Consider the following 20008-nt stretch of genomic DNA (forward strand, 5'->3'; position numbering starts at 1 on the left):
GTATAGAATGTATCACAGTCAAAAATAGTCTTGAATTATCCTTAGATAACCATTTCATTATAGACTCATAGGCCAAAGGCATTGAGAAATGGAAGCAGTAAACAGAAGTCTGAAATCTAAAACTTGAGCTTTGTAGGGAAGTTGTAGATATAGTAGAGAGCTCGGCCTCGAGAATCAGCCTGTCTGGGTAGCTGTGCTAAATTACTTTGTCTGTGCCTTGGGCTTCTCAGCCATAAAATGGAGGTGATCATGCGAGTTTCAGGTCAATTCCTGACAAGTCAGCTTCAGCAAAATTACTTTCCAGGAAGATCAATTGGCCATTTGTTCAAGAGCTGTTAGACAAATAGCTTAAACCAGATCCACGGTAGCTGACAGGAGCAGTTTTGCTGCCAGAGGGAGATGCAGGTGCAAGTCCGTCGTGCATGTAAAGCACGTGCCAGTGGGCAATGCTCGCCACCCGGCATGGGTGGACCGGCCAGTGTCTGCCCGTAGGGCTGCAGTGACGTCGGGGAAAAACTCCAACCTGGAAAACATCCTCAATCATTTGGTGAGTTGGTTATGCAGCAGACTAGCCATTTAGTGAATAAATCTTTCATGAATTTGTCTACTTTCAGTAATATGCTTTCATAATGGAACTGTTATAAGAAGTTAAAGAAATGATTCATGCAAAGCATTTAGCACACTGCCTGGCACAAAAAAAGTGAAAAAAGACAAATCTCTTCCCTTGCACACACACATTTTAGAAACCCTGCCTACAATTATGATTACAGTCTTTTTGCTTCAGTAAGTACCAGTATTGGAGTGGTAATATGTTCTTGGTTTTATGCAGGCTAAAAAAACAAACAAACAAACAAAAAAAAAAAACAAAAAAAAACTACTGCCATTAGTAAAATTGGTAAGAAAAATATTTAAAACTTGAAAATAAGGCTGGGGGAAGGGGTCCTTGATCTTTCCATGTCACACTGGCATATTGTAGAACAGACCTGCCCAAGAATTATTATTAGTAAATTATCTTAGACAGGAGGTAGCACACAGATTGCCAATATTTCTGGCTTTGCACAGCTCTGTGCCAGCTATTTAACTCTGCTGTTGCAGCCTGAGAGCAGCCATAGACAATGTGTAGATGAATGGGCATGTCTGTGTTTCAATAAAACTTTATTTATAGTAACAGGCGGCAGTCCAGATTGGCTCAGGGGCCATAATTTGCTGACCCGTGCTTTTGAAGAACATAGCTGTTTTATAACTTTGCTTTTTACTATTCGATTCCAGCCTAGGTACTATAAAGTCAGACGCTTATTTATAGATTTTTTTTTTGACTGGTGGAGGAAATAACCCCAAAGGTTATGGTTTTATTGCCCTGTAGAACTTAACCAGTTTTGTCTCTAACCTAGAAAAATCTTATTTTAACATATTTCTAAAATGCCTAGAAATACTTAGTTTCTTAACTGTTCTTAGAACCATCTCTACTACTCTCTCACTGGTTCCCTCATAAATGGGTTAAACACATTTTGACATGTGTTTATTTTACATTTGTTAAGAGTAGTGTTTTTCAACTTTTACAAATTACACTTTGATAAGATAATTAATTAAAATAATAACTGCCATTGAATGATATGCCAGATACTACATTCAGTACTTACATACTTTAAATGCATTTATTCTTATAATATGCTATAAAGTAGGTGTTAATATCCCCATTTTACAGATTTTTCCTCACTGCATACTCCAACAATTAAGCTGAGCTACCTTTCTTGGGAGATAAACATGATTGACTTAAGTACAACCCTGTTTAACAGGAGCTTTCATTCTCAATTTCCCGATCATAATCCAATTTCTCGGATCTAACACGTGGTTACAAAAGATATTTATACTCAGACATGTACTCCCTCATGACTTTTTTACCTTGACAGGTTTAAAGATGTTTGTAACATTCCCTCAGCTGTATTCATACACTGTTTGTCATGTTTATTACCTTCAGGTGACTTGAAAGATGGTAAAAATAAGACAGACAAGAAGGATCACTCGAACGTCGGAAATGATTCAAAGAAAACAGATGGTAAGAGTATCATTCTCATTCCATTTTTCCATAAAATGTGCAATTTAGTGCAAGCTTGTTAAAATCATACCTAAAATTGAAATAGTGGTTGTTAATATATGCTTATACCCTGAAAAAACCCACTTCCGTATATTTAAAGAGTACTATTATCCCTTTTTCAATAATTTATTGTATAAATTATTGTTCATCTCTTCCCCTCCACCATAGTTTCTCATCACAACTGCTTTCTATACTCTTTCTTTTCCCAATTACCATTTTTTCATCTTAAGTTTCATAAAAAGTTCATTCTAGACTGGCTGATTGGACAGCTGGAATGGAGTAACACAGACTGCTAATGTATTTACGAGGTTTTGATTGTGAATTGTGCGACATAAATAGGAAATGTTCTGTGTTTTTAGTTTTCACATTTTTTACCGTGAATGAGTTATCACTTTCAGTTAAGACAAAAGCAAAACCAGTAATCTGTTCAGCGTTATGTTGGGAGGCAACATAGATGGTTGTAGAATACAGTTTGCCAGCAAGAACCAGTCCCAAAACCAAAGTTAGAATGAACCTATTGAATACATCAGAATGTGCTTCATGAGTATTGCTTTCCCTTTTCATAAACAACATGCCACTTTTTAAAAAATGTGAACATTCAAATTATATTACCCTCCAGACTTTGAACTATTAGATTGAGAAGCCTGCTCTCACCTTTTATATAAACCTCATTGTTTCACCTATAACATGGGCTCATTCCTAGTTATTCCTTCATACATGGACATAATATGAAGCTAAACATGAAAGTTTCCATGGAGTGGTTTCTGTTTGAATCCCAGACTCTATTTGAATCATACCTCCCTGGAGGCATCCTATTTGATGCTAAGCTATTCTTTGAATAGTTTGATTAGAATACCTTTAAAGAACAAATGCTGGGTAATCAGGTTGAAGAGTAAGAAGAAATCTGAACATAACTCTTCACACATCTGTTATAAAGGAAGCAGCCCATTTAGCTTTCAGCCCTGAGTGGTGATGACGTGCTCTCTTTACTTGCGTGCATGAAATCAATTCTCAAACCTTTCCTTTTAAGACCATTCAAATAATTCACTCCAGGTGTCTTACTTATCACATAATACCTGGGGAACACCTACTTGCAATTTTTCACCAACTTGCTTATGCAAATGGAAATCACTTAACTAATGAGTGTGCCCTCCTTGAATCATTGTGACTACGCATTGAATTACACAGAGATAAAATAGAATTCAAAATGACAGTTTCTCAGCCAGACTCCATTATGGGTAAGGTTTGTTCAAATACCAGAAGCTCTTTGCCAGACTTTATTAAACCCAAGTCAAGGCAACTCAAGCCAGAAAATGTACAGGGGAGGAATGGTGTCAGCTATCAACCCAGCACCTGGACGCCTGCCCCATCCTGCATCTGGCGACTGGCCTATTGCTCTCTGATCTAAATTTCTACAGCATAAAAGCCCAGCACAAATCGAGTCACAAATTTGTAAGATGTGATCTTGAATCTTGTTGCATTTTTGTATTGTGGTGTACAAATATCTTCTATAATGTTGTCATGTGGCCATTACGTATTAAATTTATCACTTTCATAAGGTCCTTTTATTTTAACTGTGACTCTTTTAACTGAATTATTCCCAAATATTTAAAAGAATTAAACAGTTCTGGGGGGAAAGTGATGAAATAGATTGTATATTCTATTATACAAATAAGTGTAAAGTTTGATTGTTGAATGAACAGGATTCTTGATTTCATGGGGCAGTAAGCAAGCTGTAATTAATAAAGAAGTGGCAGTCTCTGATGTCTAACCCCCTTTCCCTCTATAACCCTAATCTTCCAGTGCCTCAGGTGGGGCCTGGTGTGCCCATGTACTTGCAAGTTTGTACGCAAACATAAGCATGAACAATTTGCATTTTAATTTCACCTGATGAACTAACATGAAATCAGTCATCATTACTGCTTTGATATCAATGGAATTTAGAGCATTGAGCTCAGTGATTTGTACTATTTTAGTCCAAAATCTTTATCAGGACTAAAGCTAATTTTTGGTGGCATCAAGTGGAAAAGAATTGATCAGTCTCACCCCTTCCTTTTTGGTCATTAAAGCCAACTTCAGAAAATTAAGAAAAGGGATTATATATCAGTAGATATATTGATATTTTTATACTATGTAGACATAAACAGATACATATTAAACATTTCATTTTTGGATCCTGTTATATGATGACCACAGGGAGTCAATTTAACTATTTCTAATGTCCCTACCCCGACTCCGACCCCAGGGAACCATTGGTGACCAGTTCTCTCTAATTTTTGAGAGGGAGTATCCAGGTACTATTCATGCCCAGTATGATCTAACCCACTATGGTTTTTAGTTGCAGCATTGTAAACATTCAGAGAGAAACACAATGGAAACCAGACCACAGTTGGTTATTCCCAAACTCCCATGAACCCAGGCATGCACAGGGGGACATAGTGTGTGTTGAAAGAGTAAATTACATCCTGGCATAATGAACACATTCCAGTTTTACATTATCTCTATAAGGCTACTCAGGTACTATTTAATACCCTGCAGCACTAATTTTCCAACTGACTTCAAGGAATGGATGTCGTTTGAAAGTACCTTGCTGATCCCTAGGGAGAAATGTACTAACATAAAAAGTGTAGGTCTCTGAGCCAAGATTCTCCTGGTGTCTAAACTTTTCCACTAGCATTGGAAGACTTGTGGGGTACCACACAAATGAATTCTTTTCAGTGCATTTTTAGCCATGTTTATAATAACATAGGCTCTTGGATCTGCCATAATTTTTTTCTTTTCTTTTCTTTTTTTGAGACAGTGTCTCACTTTGTTGCCCGGGCTAGAGTGAGTGCCGTCGTGTCAGCCTAGCTCGCAGCAACCTCAAACTCGTGGGCTCAAGCAATCCTGCTGCCTCAGCCTCCCAAGTAGCTGGGACTACAAGCATGCGCCACCATGCCTGGCTAATTTTTTCTCTATATATATTAGTTGGCCAATTAATTTCTTTCTATTTATAGTAGAGACAGGGTCTCACGCTTGCTCCAGCTGGTTTCGAACTTCTGACCTTGAGCAATCCGCCCGCCTTGGCCTCCCAGAGTGCTAAGATTACAGGCGTGAGCTACTTCCCCCAGCCCATAATTTCTTGTAGTTGCCCAGAAATATAAACTTGCCCTTAACTTTACTTGACCATGTTAATAGAGATGTAGGAGATAACCACGTTTATGTCTCTCAAATGATTGATTATAATTAGGCCTTGCATGTTTATTAGCCAAGTCCCAGGGAGGGAGTTCAGCAGGAGTTTCTCCTTCATTGAATATTCTGGGAATTGGAGTATTTATGAATGTTGGTCCATGACATTTAAAAGTCAGTTGTGGGCCGGGCGCTGTGGCTCACGCCTGTAATCCTAGCTCTTGGGAGGCCGAGGCGGGCGGATTGCTCAAGGTCAGGAGTTCAAAACCAGCCTGAGCAAGAGCGAGACCCCGTCTCTACTATAAATAGAAAGAAATTAATTGGCCAACTGATATATATATAAAAAAAATTAGCCGGGCATGGTGGCGCATGCCTGTAGTCCCAGCTACTCGGGAGGCTGAGGCAGGAGGATCGCTTGAGCCCAGGAGTTTGAGGTTGCTGTGAGCTAGGCTGACGCCACGGCACTCACTCTAGCCTGGACAACAAAGTGAGACAAAAAAAAAGTCAGTTGTGAAGAGTGGAAAGTGTAGACAAAAGGCAATCTATGGATGTCTGCTCTTGCCAAAGAGAAGTAACAAAAATTTGGATTTACCCTCCCACCTGATACAATGAAGAAAACCCTGACAACATATGTAAAAAAGTGATTTTCCAGACACTGGACATCAGGAAATGGAGGAAAATTGAGCTCTAAGAGACAGGAAGTAACTGAACTGAGTCCCACCATTGCCTCAACTAACTGCCTTGAGAGGATGTCCAGGCAACATAGAGGGGAGGGACATAGGCAGATCTGGTTGACTATTTGAGATGAGAAGTTGAATAAGAATCCAAGAAGACCAAGATGGCTACAGCTAACAGAATAAAGTACTGGAGATAAGAGGGCTCTAGAGAACTAGAACTCCAGAGATATGAAGAGTACGCTTCAGAGTACAGGAGTCCCCCATTATTAGTGGTTTTGCTTTCTGCATTTTCAATGACCTATAGTCAACTATACTCCTGAAGTATTAAATGGAAAATTCTAGAAATAAACAATTCATAAGTTTTAAATTGTGCACTGTTCTGAGAGAATGATGAAATCTCATGCTGTCCTGCTCTGTCCTGCCTGGGACATGAATCATCCCTTTGTCCAATGTCCATGCTGTATGCTACCTGCTTGTTCATCACTTAGTAGCTGTATCTATTACTGGATTGATTGTTAAGGTACTGCAGTGCTTGGGTTCAAGTAACTCTTATTTTACTTAATAATGACACCAAAGCACAAAAATAGTGATGCTGGCAATTCAGATATGCCAAAGAGAAGCCACATAGTGAGTGCTTCTTTTGAGTGAAAAGATGAACATTCTTAATAAAGACAGAAAAAAATTTTTGTATATCAAGCTGCTAAGATCCATGGTAAGAATGAATCTTCTATCAATGAAATTGTAAAGAAGAAAAAATAAATTTGTGTGTAGTATTAATATATATAGTGTTCGGTACTATCTGTGGTTTTAGGCAGCCACTGGGAGTTTGGGAACATTATCACCCACAGGTAAGGGGGGACTACTGTACTGAGCAATCTGTGCAATGAGGAAACTACCTGAAGCCAGGAGAGAACCATCCAAGAGTATTAGAGGGAAGAAGCCTGATATTCACACAGGGCAGGGAAAAGTGCCTGTTCTCACTAGTCAGACTTAAATATCTGATTATTTAAAGAAAACTAGGTAGAATAATCATAATTGTCTTGCTTTAGTAGTGGGGAATAATTAGCTGTAGGCTAAATGCTGCTGCCTTCCTACCTAACAAATCTTTAAAGTGAGACTTAAAAGGATCAAAGTGTTTCCAAGTAACTGTGTCCCAGAATAAAGCTCAAGGATATATATAGGAATACAACAATATCCAGCACCCAAAAAGGTAAAATCCACAATGTTTGGCATCCAATCAGAAATTAGTGGGCATGCAAAGCAGCTAGAAAACACCACCCATAACAAGGAAAAAAAAAAAAAAACTCAGCCAATTGAAACCAACCCAGAACTAAAGCAGATGTTAGAATTAGCAGACAAAGACATTAAAGCAGTTCTTAGAATTGTAGTCCATATGTTCAGAAGTTAAGTGGTGACATGGAAGATATTTTAAAAAGCTTGAGATCAAACTTCTAAGTATGAAAACTACAATGTCTGATATGAAAAATGCTCTGGAGGGTATTAGGGAAATAACATTGGGTGGGATTAATGGTAAATACACTGGGTGGGATGAGACATTATAGAGAAAAAGAGTAGTGAAAAGATTAGCAATAGAAACTGTCCAAAATAAAACTCAGAAAAAGAAATAAAAGCAGAACAAAGAATACAATACAAATGATCATAAAGAGCATCAGTGGTTGTAGGATACTGTCAAGTAATATAATATATGTGTATTTGGAATCCCAAAGTAGAGGAGAGAGGGGGGGAGGAAAGGAAAAAATTTAAAGATGCAATGGCTATAATTTTGCCAAATGATGGAAAACTATAAATCCATAGACTCAAGCACAATAGCACAACTCAAATCCCCCACCCTGCAAGAAACTTTAAGGAAAGGCAGAAGGATAACTATGCCAAATGGCAATATGGACCTACACAAAGGAATGAAGAGCATTAAAAATGGTACTACATGGATAAATATATATGATTTTTTTATTAAACAAGATCCAGGGAAGAAACAGTTAAACAGCAGCAGGCTGTGCATAGAACTGAGGCACGTGTATGTCTTTGCCATGATGATCGTTTCTGTCTTAGGTTCGTGTCCAGAGATTTGAGAAACAATGCATGTGCTGGCACATTACCATTAGTCAGGAGGTGTGCATTCGCTGGTTCAGTGAGGCTGTCGTCAATTTTCATATCTGCATAAGCATCTGTGTTAAAGTTTTCTCATTCCAGGAAATCATACTCATCTATTCTTTCTTCCAACAATTTTCCCCCTACTACTTAGGACAATAGTTTGGGCTGTCTTTATACACCAGAATAAATAACAGCCCTATTTTAGATCCCTCAAAACCGTCCTTGTAGTTGATGCCTCCTTTTATCACCTCACTGTTCCAATCTCTGCTATGTCTTCCCACAGGGCTCTGGTTATGACTTGTAGTCGACACAATGTATCAATGAATTGATCTATGCAGAGCCATAGCAACACTTGTCGGGGCACTCATAGTTGAATTAATTTTATGCATCCTAGATGTGGAAGACTTTACGGGGCATTTTGCATTCAGTTAATACTTTTCCCAGTTTCTGAAAGATTGATTTGGTTCTAAGGAACTGTCAACATGATTTTCATCAGAATTCTAATGGATTCACAATTCTTAGAGGATGGTGGTTTTAATGGCCATTTTAGTTCAAACTTCTGCCCCAATTTATGTTGCATAAACAACACTTAAGACAATTTAGTAATAGAAGAGGTTTGGCATCTTGAGAATTCTTGCCAATAGGGGTTTTTAAGTGACATCTGCTTTGTGAGTCATCATTTTGTTCTGTAAGAACTGTCTCTACTGGGAAACGTGCAATTCTTTCATCTGGGAGTTTAGGATGGTGTGTGATGATTAGATCGAGAGGCTTGCTGATTAGCAAGAAGGGCTCTACACAAAGGCAGAATAAGGACTTCCATATTGACAGCAAAGGAAGAGTTGATTGTGCTGCAGAGGATTTGTTGACACTGAAATGAATACTTGTGACCAATGCATAGTTTTGACTGCCGATTTACTAGTGAACCATGTGAAATATATACTCCATGTACACTGGAATGCTCGTGTGCACTGGCCAATTGGTGGTTTCTTCCTTCTAAAGTAAAACCTACTTGGAAAATTGAATCATATCAGAAAGTCGCTTGGCAAATTGAGTAGGTAAGAGGAGTTAGTTAATGCATTGTGACCTTAAGGTAGAATATCCTGGTATCTGTCTCTACCATTGGGATGGACCTGTCAAGAAGATTGGATATGGGTCACCTTGCATGCAAGAAGAACCCCTCTATGGAACCCCTTTTTCTAGTCTCTTTTTTGATTGCACATTTAGCCATCAGATATGTTAATATCTTGGAGCAGGTTATTATTCTTGTTCACTTTCAGTATTCTCGATTGCTTTCTGGGCCTTAATCTTGACAAAACTGTGTTGTCCTTAAGGCAGACATTCTCAAACTTTTGTATACTCACTGTGTTTTGTTCATCTTAGTCTACTAGATCTTCACAGTCTTAACACATCCCCAAAGATATGCCAAGATCTTATGATGTGTAAATTAGGCCAAGGATCATGAACAGTTCTAAGCACACTAGCAGTTACCCCGTCCCTTATTGCTGCCATAGCAATAACCTTGGATATCTTCTAATTACGTTAAAAATTAAGCCTTTGTAACTTCAGCACTTAAATGTTTTTAGTAATGAATGATTTGTAATACACATCACTATTGGTCATGCCACTGAAGTCAACATCTGCTTACTGGAGGCAGTGTCTACAAATAGACAATTCCATCCCTTAGATTTTATACCTGTCTCCATCTCAGAGGATGATGTCATTTCTCTAGTTCTAGAAAGATATCTTGTTGTAGCCTTCTGTGTATGGACAAAAAGTAGGCTTGTTTCTTTAGTAATGAAATTGCCCTCCGCATAAGAATCCTTGTAGGTTATTTTCCATGAGCGAAGAGGGACCAAATATCTGGAGTGCTCTGGGTCTCAAGTAAGATAAATCATCATAACAACACATGTTCTGACTAATGTCTCATTTCTCTTAGCCATTTGTCCATGAAAACTCCTGTAACCCATTTACTTCATTAACATAGTTATATGTATTAGCACACGGAACTTCAACTGAAAGTAAAAGCTGTGGCTTAGCACAAAGAGACATGAAATGTTTAGTGTTTATAAAGCACATTAAAACCTCATTTTTTCAAGTAGTTTGACAAGTATCTAACCTCTCCACTCCAATGTCCCTGTCCAAGGAGAACAATAAAGTCAATAAATGGAGAAGGGAATTCCAGTATTATTTTTAGGTGCCTGTTATTCTCATACATCTCATTGAAATCTCATTAATTAGACTCTAAAAGGTTTTGTTGATTAAACATTTTGATTCATATACATCAGTGTCATTTTCTAGTTAATTTTGGAAGCTGTATTGTAGGTTGACCCAACCTACAATACTGTGAGTTCAGCAATGTTGAAACCCAACATAATTGTTCTTTGGATGATTTTGGGGATGTTTATTAATCAATCCATTATATGTGGGCGGGAGTGGTCAAATGGGGTTAACCTGAAAAGCCTCCTTGTTCCTTTTTTGCTATGGACTTATACTCTTGGGTGCATGGACGTACAATGCCAGTTACTTACTCATGGTTCTGGCATTAATGAGTCACGGTGAATCAGAACAGTTAGCTCTTTTGGTTACAAGCATCCATTTCAAACCAATGCATTTTTTAAATATAGTTTTAGGTTCAGTGACTGTCCTTGTGCTTTTCAAGGAGGTATATAATGAATATCCCCATGTATTATAAAGGAACAAGGTGGTGTGCAACCCCCATTGTGTTCTTGTAGATTTTTGTGTTCTTGAAATTTATATTTGTAGTATCAAAACAGCAACTGAAATTATATATATATATATACACACACACAAACATGCACACATATATGATGAAAGATGGGTGGGTTTAAAAACATTAAATTGTGTTTTACTAAGGAAAACTAATGTCAAATCATGCTTTTTATATAGCTATTTATACCTCAGTCTCTTACCAAAGAACTACACAGTAGAAATATCAAATAAAAGTATATTGTGCATTCTTTGATAATGACAAAATCAATCTTTTTAAACAATTTTCCCTTGCAATTATTGGTATATAGGCTTTCATTGTTTCACTCCATCTTCTAGACATTTCGTTACACTCCTAATGTACCATTGTATTTTAAAAGAAACCCGGCATGACAGAGAGGATTAAAATTTTGGAACTGCTAGGGAAAATGTGATTTTTCTTTTTTGCTTAATACTAATGTTCAGGGCTTTTAAAATAAAACTTTTTAGTAATCATAAAATAAGTATTTTCCCCCAGAAAAATTACATTTTGTCAGATTCTGTGCAAGGGATTAGAGAAACACAACAATACATTTGTCAAAAGAAACTCTATTAACTTGATAACAAATTATTTAAAATAACAGCTGCCTTTGAAATAAATATGTGCCAAAGCTAAGACCTACGACTGTCTACATTGTTTATGCCGTTTTTTGTCTAGACACCCACATGTTGGAAAAGCTATTAAAAATGAAATATCAAGCAAGTGTTCAAGCTCCATCCCCCAAAAAACTTATTCTTAGCATTCCCCACTGAAGGGCACCCTGGTGTCCAAATGACGACATTTGTGTTTCCTAAGTATTAGCCTCTATAATAGGTGCTATTTTTATTCTATGCCCTGGAGCCATAGTGAAAACATGAGATGTTTGTTTGTTTTTCTTTCTTTCATTCTGAATCATTTTCTGCTTTTCCTGAGCTAATACAATTGAGAAAAACATGAAGAGCAGTCAGAACATTTTGGGTCTAAAATCCAAGCCTCACTTACTTGTTCTGAAGGACTTTCATTATAGTCCCTGGCTGCTTCTTGACTTCATAGATCCAAAGACTGATCAGAAACAAAACTCTTCTGTGCAGACAGAGGTGCTTAACTCTACCCTTACCTGCACCTCTGTGAATCAGGGATGCTGAGTTATCACCAGAGAAGCTGTAAGGAGTTGCTGATACCTGACTTTTAGTTACCTGCTGAGTGGCCCAGTCCCTGGGGATACTTACAGAATTTTAATTCTTTCCTTAGGTGTTAATGTACTAGGCTTTTAAAACAGAGCATAATAGCAGTAAGATACCTTGGGCAGTGTGGGAGGGAAAAACAGAGACAGTTATGCACATATTTTAAGTTTAGAAAGAAAAAAAACATGCTAAATAAAGGAAGAGACAGTAGCAAAGGTAGAGAAAAAAAGTTTAGCACCATCATTATTCTCAGTGGTAGCACATTCAGTGGATCAAAAGGAAAGACAAAGAAAGAGGGCAAGGGTTGAGCCTAAGAACTACCACCCTTTGTACTGTTCTTGTTCTTTGTTTTTGGATCAAATGGGTAAATTTTAGCAGATGATGGCATAGGCAAGGTTTTAGGAAGTTATAGTCCTACAAACTTTATCTATCTATCTATCTATGTATTTATGTAGTCTATTCTGGAATAATAAATAATCAGAGTGTTTTGTTTTAGCAGTGCTGTAGCATTGATGTTATATGTGGTGAAATTAATTTAGAATAATCCTACTGTAATCATATCCTGTATTGTTTGAGGAAAGAAGAAAGCATGCACGCATTGAAAATAGCCCTTTAAAATAGCTGCCATGTACTTGTGACCTAGGACAGTAAAATCTGTGCCTGGATAAAACCTAATAGCTATCTCTAAAATAATGTTTTTTGTTACTATGCTCTTATTATTAAAAACCAAAACCGGGACCCATTCATATGCCTGATAGAAATCCTACTTGACATTTAAAATTGGGTTTGGTTTCACTACATTTGTTCTTCCCTGTTTGTTTTTCTATTTAGCTTTTTATAACTCTTTCGGTTGCTGACTGTATGACTTTGTTGTTTTTGTAGAAAGTTGACTCCACAGGGAGGTAGCTAGAGTAGAGTTCTTGGGACTCTAAAATCTAGCTTTAATCCCAGCTCTGTCCTTAGCCAAGTCCCCTTCTTTTAGGTGTTAATTGATCAGACTGTAAAAAAATCAAGCCCAAGACGCATGAAAAAGAAATGTGTTTAAAATGTTTTGTAAGCCCAGTGATAGAGTCTCATGAGGGTTGCCTCATTGGCGCTCCATTTAGGATCCAGGAATAAACATTATGACTGATAAACACATTTTTAGAGTTAAGTCACATTAACTTGAACTTTAAGCTAATTCCAAAACCACCATTTATCTTTAAGCCAAATGATTATAAGACCCATACTTACCTGCAGGAGAAGCATGAAATGGTGGAAGAAATAAGGCCGCATTGTTTTAAATCCATTGCCTTTTTCTCTAAGTTGCTGAAACATTCTTTATGGTTCGATCCCTTAGAGTAAAGACATTTCTGTGAATTCACACACCACAGGTTTGCACTTCGGAATTTAAAGCCACCAGGGCTGTGCCTTGTGAGAAGTAAGAAGGGCTGAGGGACAGGTGAGGGGACGACCCTTGTTTGAATATTTTCCTGAATTATCCCAAGATGGGGCAAGATAGTTTCCATTTCAGTTCTTCAGTCATTCTTAAAAGTGTGGGTGGGTTTAACTACTTTTTGTGGCTTTCAAAAAGCCAACCTAGAATCAATGAAATTCAAAGCATCGATTCCAAAAAATAGTCATGCATCTCAGTGAAATACAGAGTGGCCTCTTACACTTTCCTTCAGGGTCCTCATTTGCACATCTTTGGTAGTCTTGCTGATGCTTGCTCAATTTCAGTTCAAACACTGGAAACAAAAAACACAAAATCAAAACACCACAAAGCAAATACAGGACCTGAAGGGAGTCAGGCCTCATCTACAAACCTTGCCAACGCTGCCTGGGAAGCAGGTGCCCCTTCTCTGGGAGTCAGTCCATCCACAATTGAGCTTTTTGACAGAGAATATAAATTTTTTGACATATCACACTTTGTTATTGAGTAAAATATACAATCCATGTATTTATGATTTTAATTTATATTTCATGCTTTGAAAATCAAAATTAGAAAAAGGGCGGAGGGAAACTTCCTACTTACTGCCATACCTTATCTGTCCCATCCACGTATGCTTTTTCAATATTTCTTTTCAATTAAGAAATATTCATTGGGCATATGCTATGTGCCAAGCATTGCACTACTTGCAAGAAGTGTTAAAAAAAAGACAAAGGAGATATTTTCTCTCTTTTGCTCTCAAGGAGTCTGCAGTCTGGGTTGGAACATAACCCTGCAGATAGCTATCATACTAGACACCTTAGGGTAAGTGCCCTAAGAGATTCATAAACAGAAGTTACTTTAAGAGAGTTCGTGTTTGGAAGGCCAGGGATGATCTCTCAGGTAACAGACCCAGCGACAGAACACATGCCTCTTGTTCTTTTACTGTTGGTTGTTCTTAATGACAATGAACATGGGCACAACTTAAACACAGAGCTTGCTTTATATACCCCTTCCCTCCACCCCTTAACTCAAATGTGGGGGGCAGGGTGGAGATGCGTAGCCAGAGGGAACCCTCCAACATGTCACCTTTTTTTGTTTCACCTCCTTCTCTCACTGGCAAATTTATCAGTGCTAGTATCAGAGTAAAGGGATCAGTCAGAAGCCTTTCCCTTCTCTGTTATTTCTCCCACGTGAGTGAAGGTGCTGATGGAGGGTAAACATGACAAACAGTCAAGAACAGAATAAAATAAAAGGAACAGCAGCCATCCTGGATCAATGACCCCTGGAAAATTGAGAATTGACTGTGATTGCAATGGATCAGAAGGGGCTCTCCTATCTCCCAACTAGCTTTCTGCCTAGTTTCAGCTAAGTTTTATTTAGGAGAGCATCTTAGTCTTTAAAGTTGAGTGAGAAACTTTGCATGTTCTGTGAAGACTCCTAACGTCTCTGTGGATGATGGTGTCACACTTCTTAAATTCCAAACCACTGTACTCCTAGCCCTTCGGAGCCCTGCACAGGAGGGACACTTGCTAACTATAAGGCATGATGACTTGCAGACCACGCAGCACCAATGGGAAGCAGTAATACAGTAGGCTTGTTGTTGTTTTAAATTTGGTCCAAGACCATTGAGGTTACATAGGACAGAGTATGCCAGGTAAAAAAAAAAATCCAATATTGTCTTTTTCCATTAACTTATTCCTGTTTCCATCCTTGTCTTCTTTCTCCACCCCCTCACTCTGGGTCCAGTGGAGAATTCAGGTGACTCACCCATCTGCATGATGATTTTTGGCTGGGACACATCTTGCTTTAAATGTCTTTGGGAAGCTTCTGAGGGTGGAGCAAGAATTAAGAGAGAGAGAGGAATATTGCTTTTGCTATGGAAACAGTTGGGATAAGATGAAACTGATTTCTTTCAATCCCACTGACCCTGGAGACAAATTGGCCAGATCTGGCAGCAAATCTGTCGTCTTGATTTCAAAATAAGATAGCTTAGTACACGTATTGCATGAAGCAAATGTTTGATAATCTAGTTTAAAGCAACCATTAAGATTTAAAATGATGTTTAAAGTTCTGCACTGAGATTTTCCCTTATGGGTGGAATGAATCATGTTGCAAAGAAGATCGCAATGGCCAGTGTTGAAATGCTCTATTGGTCCCCTCTGCCCCTTGCCTATTTTTCTCCCAGATTTTCTTCTCCTCAGACCTGGAGGGTGGAGAGGGGGAAAGGCAGCATTGACACTTTTCTTTTTCTTTTTCTTTTTTTCAGATTCAGAAGAGTAAAAAAGACCTCATATACAATAAAAGAGGCTGCCAATGTCTTGCATCATTTTAGCTGAGCTTCTTCATTCTCCTTCTTCTCCTTCTTCCACAAAGACCCATATCTGGAGAAGGTGTACAACTTTCAAAACCAAGCCCCCTCCACTTGGCCTTCTCTCATTCCATCTCCTCCCAGGGGATGACTCTTTGGGGGTATTAGAACTCGGAGGGATTTTCCCCTGAGCCAACAAAACAACTTGGGATTTTTGCACAAATAGAAACAAAACATGAAGGGACTTCCTCAAAATCCTTTGCTAATGACCTGGCTTTCAAGGCATCTGTCTGGCCTGATGAGAATGGACATCCTGGATGTGCTGGGAGAGGCCTGAAAAAGCCATACACACAGTAATTGCCATTTTACTACTGTCAATGCCATTACCTTAAATGCTGTTATTTTTGCACTGGCTCCTGATGGTGGATACAGCCACGCTGCCCTTCATTGCAGCCGAGATGATGCTTCCAATCTCTGGTTCCTTTCCCGAGTCAGGAACATTTGTTTTCTCCGGTTTCCATGAAGACTTAACATTTGTTCTTATGCTTTTATTTTTTCCATTTGTATATGAAATTCTGTTTGTATTTTTTAAAGGAGATTATTCTATAGGAATCTGTATCTGATGCTTAATTTATTTTATCTGTGCACTCATTAATATAAACCTGAATGTTTCTGCTGTTGATCATACTGGTTGGGGTGGGGGGAACCCATTGTTTTTACCAGGTGGCGTCTATAACTAAGGAGTCACTGAAATTTTTTACCACTGGCTGGTTCTTTTCTTTTGAATATCTGTGGTTTGACTTCATCACTCTTCTTTTGATTCAGTAAAATGCTAAGGGAATTAGTATCAGGGAGATATGTCAGGTAAAATTCTTTGTGTTTTAGTAAGTCTTTAAAAACACCAGGTAGGAGCTGATGAATAGCACAAATCGAAAATAGGAATAGTAGATGTAGCATGGAAGGAGAATAATGACACGGCCCCCGGAAACCAAATGAAAACTGGGATCCAGGGGAGTACAAGTCAAGTGTGATTTTTATGAGTCTAAATGGTGTGATTTGGATAAATGTGGCTCTTAAAATGTGTTCGTGAGTCACAAAGGAATCTCTGAGTCCTTCGCAAGAGTAAATTGTGTGAATGTGCTGGTGATGAAGTGGATCAGCAATAGGAAGAAAGAGCTGGGCAACAGGCTTAAGTGCTTTCCCCACTGCAGATTTAATTTCTACATTAAAAAGCACAAAAGACAGATATTTTAAAATCCTTTCATTTCTAGGGCAAAAATTAGTATTTCTTCAGACAGGAAAAAGAGAGACTGTATGTGGTCTTCAAGGCCTTTTGCCTCACCGAAATGTTCCCCAGCAGAAAGATTTGGAGACCTTTGTCGTGCAGAATGTATAGCAGCATGCTGGTATTTGAACAGGTTTCTTCTGTCGGCTCTACATTTTGCATCGTAATAACATTTATGTTTTTCTGTTTCCTCCTTGCTTTCCTAGCAGTGACCACGACAAATGACGTGGTCACAAATCCAAATGAGTTCAGGGGCCTAGCAGGTCAAGTAAATGAGAAAAGCCATGTCACATCACAGTTATTGGGATAAACGGCCATTCTTAGTGGGCTTTAGCATTAGGGAAACAGTAAGAGCAGTAGGGGCTGCGAACAATTGGAGACGGGGGTGGCTGGGGGTGATCAGGTCAACAGGCGGAGTTGGTGTTCAGCTACTGGATTTGTGCTGTGTAGGGATGGGGGTCTTAGATACCTAGGACTTTATACAAGCCCTCTCTAAGTTTTTACATACTGGCAACTATTAATATTAGTAACTCAGACTCTTACAGTGTGCTGGTCAAACAAAACATGCCTACAAACTCCATTCAATCCCTAGGACATCAGGTTGCAAAGGATGTTCTTCGAGGTGGTCTGATTTTGTATAGGTAGGAAACACAACCAGGTGTATTCCGTTCTTGACCTTGGAACCTGAATCTTTTACCCCATTTCTATTCTGTATTTTTGTATGTGTAGTTATTTGGCTAGTCAAAATAGAAAGTCTACACCTTTCATTTTATAATCAAACAAGCAGCACCAAACAACATTTGAAAAAGAAACAGGAATATAGCCATTTTTTCCTAGCACCAATAAAGATGGAAATGTTTTTCATTTGCTTTAAGTCAATTAATCAGCTGAAAAAGAATGGGAAGAGAATGTCATTCAGTATAGAACTTTACCTAGAACTCTCACTGAGGAAAAAAAAAAAGCTCCATGTAACTCAGTCTTAGGTTTAGATGCTTAAAAATTGTTTTGAAGGGACATTGAGTAAAAATGCAAACTTATCTATTTAAAGAATATAAAATAATATATTATTATGCTGTGAATTGATACTAGAGCTGATAAAACATTAAAGTAATTATTCCAAGTTAGTATTGACTGGAAGGACAGTATTTCCAAAGCTCTAGCTGATTTTCTGTGGTCTTTTAATTCTCTTGAAACAATGTTCTCCAAGTTGAACAGCAATATGGGGCAAACATTATTCCATTGCACAGATTACAGCATCTTATTCCGGTGTACACGCCCACAGCAAGGACTTACACACCTGAATGAAGAATTGACTGGTGTATATAGACAGCAGTAGGGACAGTCTCACCACGACAAAACCATGTTCTGCACATCTCTGGGCGGAAAGTGACAAATGAAGTCCTCCAACTTGTGTTAATGTGGTACATTTCAGTGGCAAAGCGACTTACCCTCGTGGGGATCTTTGTTCCATTTTTTATTCGTGCCAACCTTTCTTAGGTTATGAGCCCTGATAGTTGATGGCAGCAGACAGGAGACTCAGTTCTAACCTATTAAATTCAAATGGACTTTCTTCCACTGTTCATTTCATTCTTGGAAATTTAAAAACTAGGGAAAACATCTGACAGGATCCCATTATGGATCTGATATGCTTAAACAGTAAGATGGCATCTAAACATCTGAAAGCCAAGGAATACTCTAGTGCTCACATTCAATTCATTTGCACAATTTCAGCCATTATATTATATTTGCCACCCAGAACCATGCCTTTACAAAAATAAAAGTGAACAGGAAAGAGCAATGTTTCACAGGTTGTGAGACAGGAAGGAATCAAAAAGATGGAGACCGATTTTGTTATCCATATTTTGGGAATAAGAATACTGGTTTGTTTTTTATTGTCATTTCTCTTATGGATCACTTTTCTTTAGATAGATAGATAGATAGATAGATAGATAGATAGATAGATAGAATATGGAATATATTTTCTTCTATTCTTTTTTTAACATCTGAGCAGAGATTTAGATAGAAATTACTTTGTAACGTTCCTTATGGAGCATGGGGGAAACAACAGAAAAAAAAGCACAAAATCTTTTTTTCATAATGAAAAATAGAGAAGATACTGAGATTGGAAGCCTATATATGTAGTATTATGTCCCAAATAAAGGGCATTTGGGGAATTCAAGCAATGTGTTTCTTTTTTATTTTGTTTTTGTTTTTTGGTTTATTTTTTTGCAATTGTAAACTTTGTTGTCCTGATTCTGAGATGCCCACCTGCCCCACAGGAGTTGCAGTACTGGCCCACCACAGTGCCTGGAATGTAGTCAGCATTCAGGAAACACATGCAGAATTGTCAAACTGAATTCCATGCCCCACTTGTGAATGCAAACACAATTCAAATTTCCCTGAAAATTTATTCAGCATCTCCTATATGCCAAGCACATTGCTAAAGGCTTATCTTCTAAGTATATGCAGACGTACCCTAGTCACACAAATAGCTTATCATAAGAGATGGGAAATTGCAGGTGATTTGAAGGAAATTGTCAGAACCAAGTTTAAGGAAAAAATAAAAATAAAAACCTCTCTTTGGTCTTTTTTTTTTTTTTTTTTTTTTGAGACAGAGTCTCACTTTGTTGCCCAGGCTAGAGTGAGTGCCGTGGCGTCAGCCTAGCTCACAGCAACCTCAAACTCCTGGGCTCAAGCGATCCTCCTGCCTCAGCCTCCCGAGTAGCTGGGACTACAGGCATGTGCCACCATGCCCGGCCAATTTTTTGTATATATATTTTTAGTTGTCCAATTAATTTTTTTCTGCTTTTAGTAGAGACGGGGTCTCACTCGGGCTGGTTTTGAACTCCTGACCTCGAGCAATCCGCCCGCCTCGGCCTCCCAGAGTGCTAGGATTACAGGCGTGAGCCACCGCGCCCGGCCCTCTTTGGTCTTTTGATTTGGGAAGAAACAAAAACCCAGAACAACAAAATAGGATTTATTTGAGAATGCTCTTCCAAAAGGAATGATGACATCAATTTAT

General features: G+C 38.3%; 1 protein-coding gene across 5 annotated transcripts in view; it reads left to right on the forward strand.

The window, feature by feature from the left end:
* Positions 1-20008, forward strand: part of PDE1C (phosphodiesterase 1C) — a 521012-nt gene that overhangs the window by 468435 nt on the left and 32569 nt on the right. For 4 of the 5 annotated variants that reach the window (XM_076006325.1, XM_076006322.1, XM_012779005.2 and 1 more), the window contains one exon: positions 1979-2056. In XM_076006325.1, coding sequence (XP_075862440.1) covers positions 1979-2056 — 78 coding nt within the window. Of the gene's footprint in view, positions 1-1978; positions 2057-15659; positions 19576-20008 lie in introns of those variants that run through there. The other variant, XM_076006323.1, reaches the window with a different exon arrangement.

This window comes from Microcebus murinus, chromosome 9, assembly GCF_040939455.1.
Source record: "Microcebus murinus isolate Inina chromosome 9, M.murinus_Inina_mat1.0, whole genome shotgun sequence".
Taxonomy (NCBI): Eukaryota; Metazoa; Chordata; class Mammalia; order Primates; family Cheirogaleidae; genus Microcebus; species Microcebus murinus.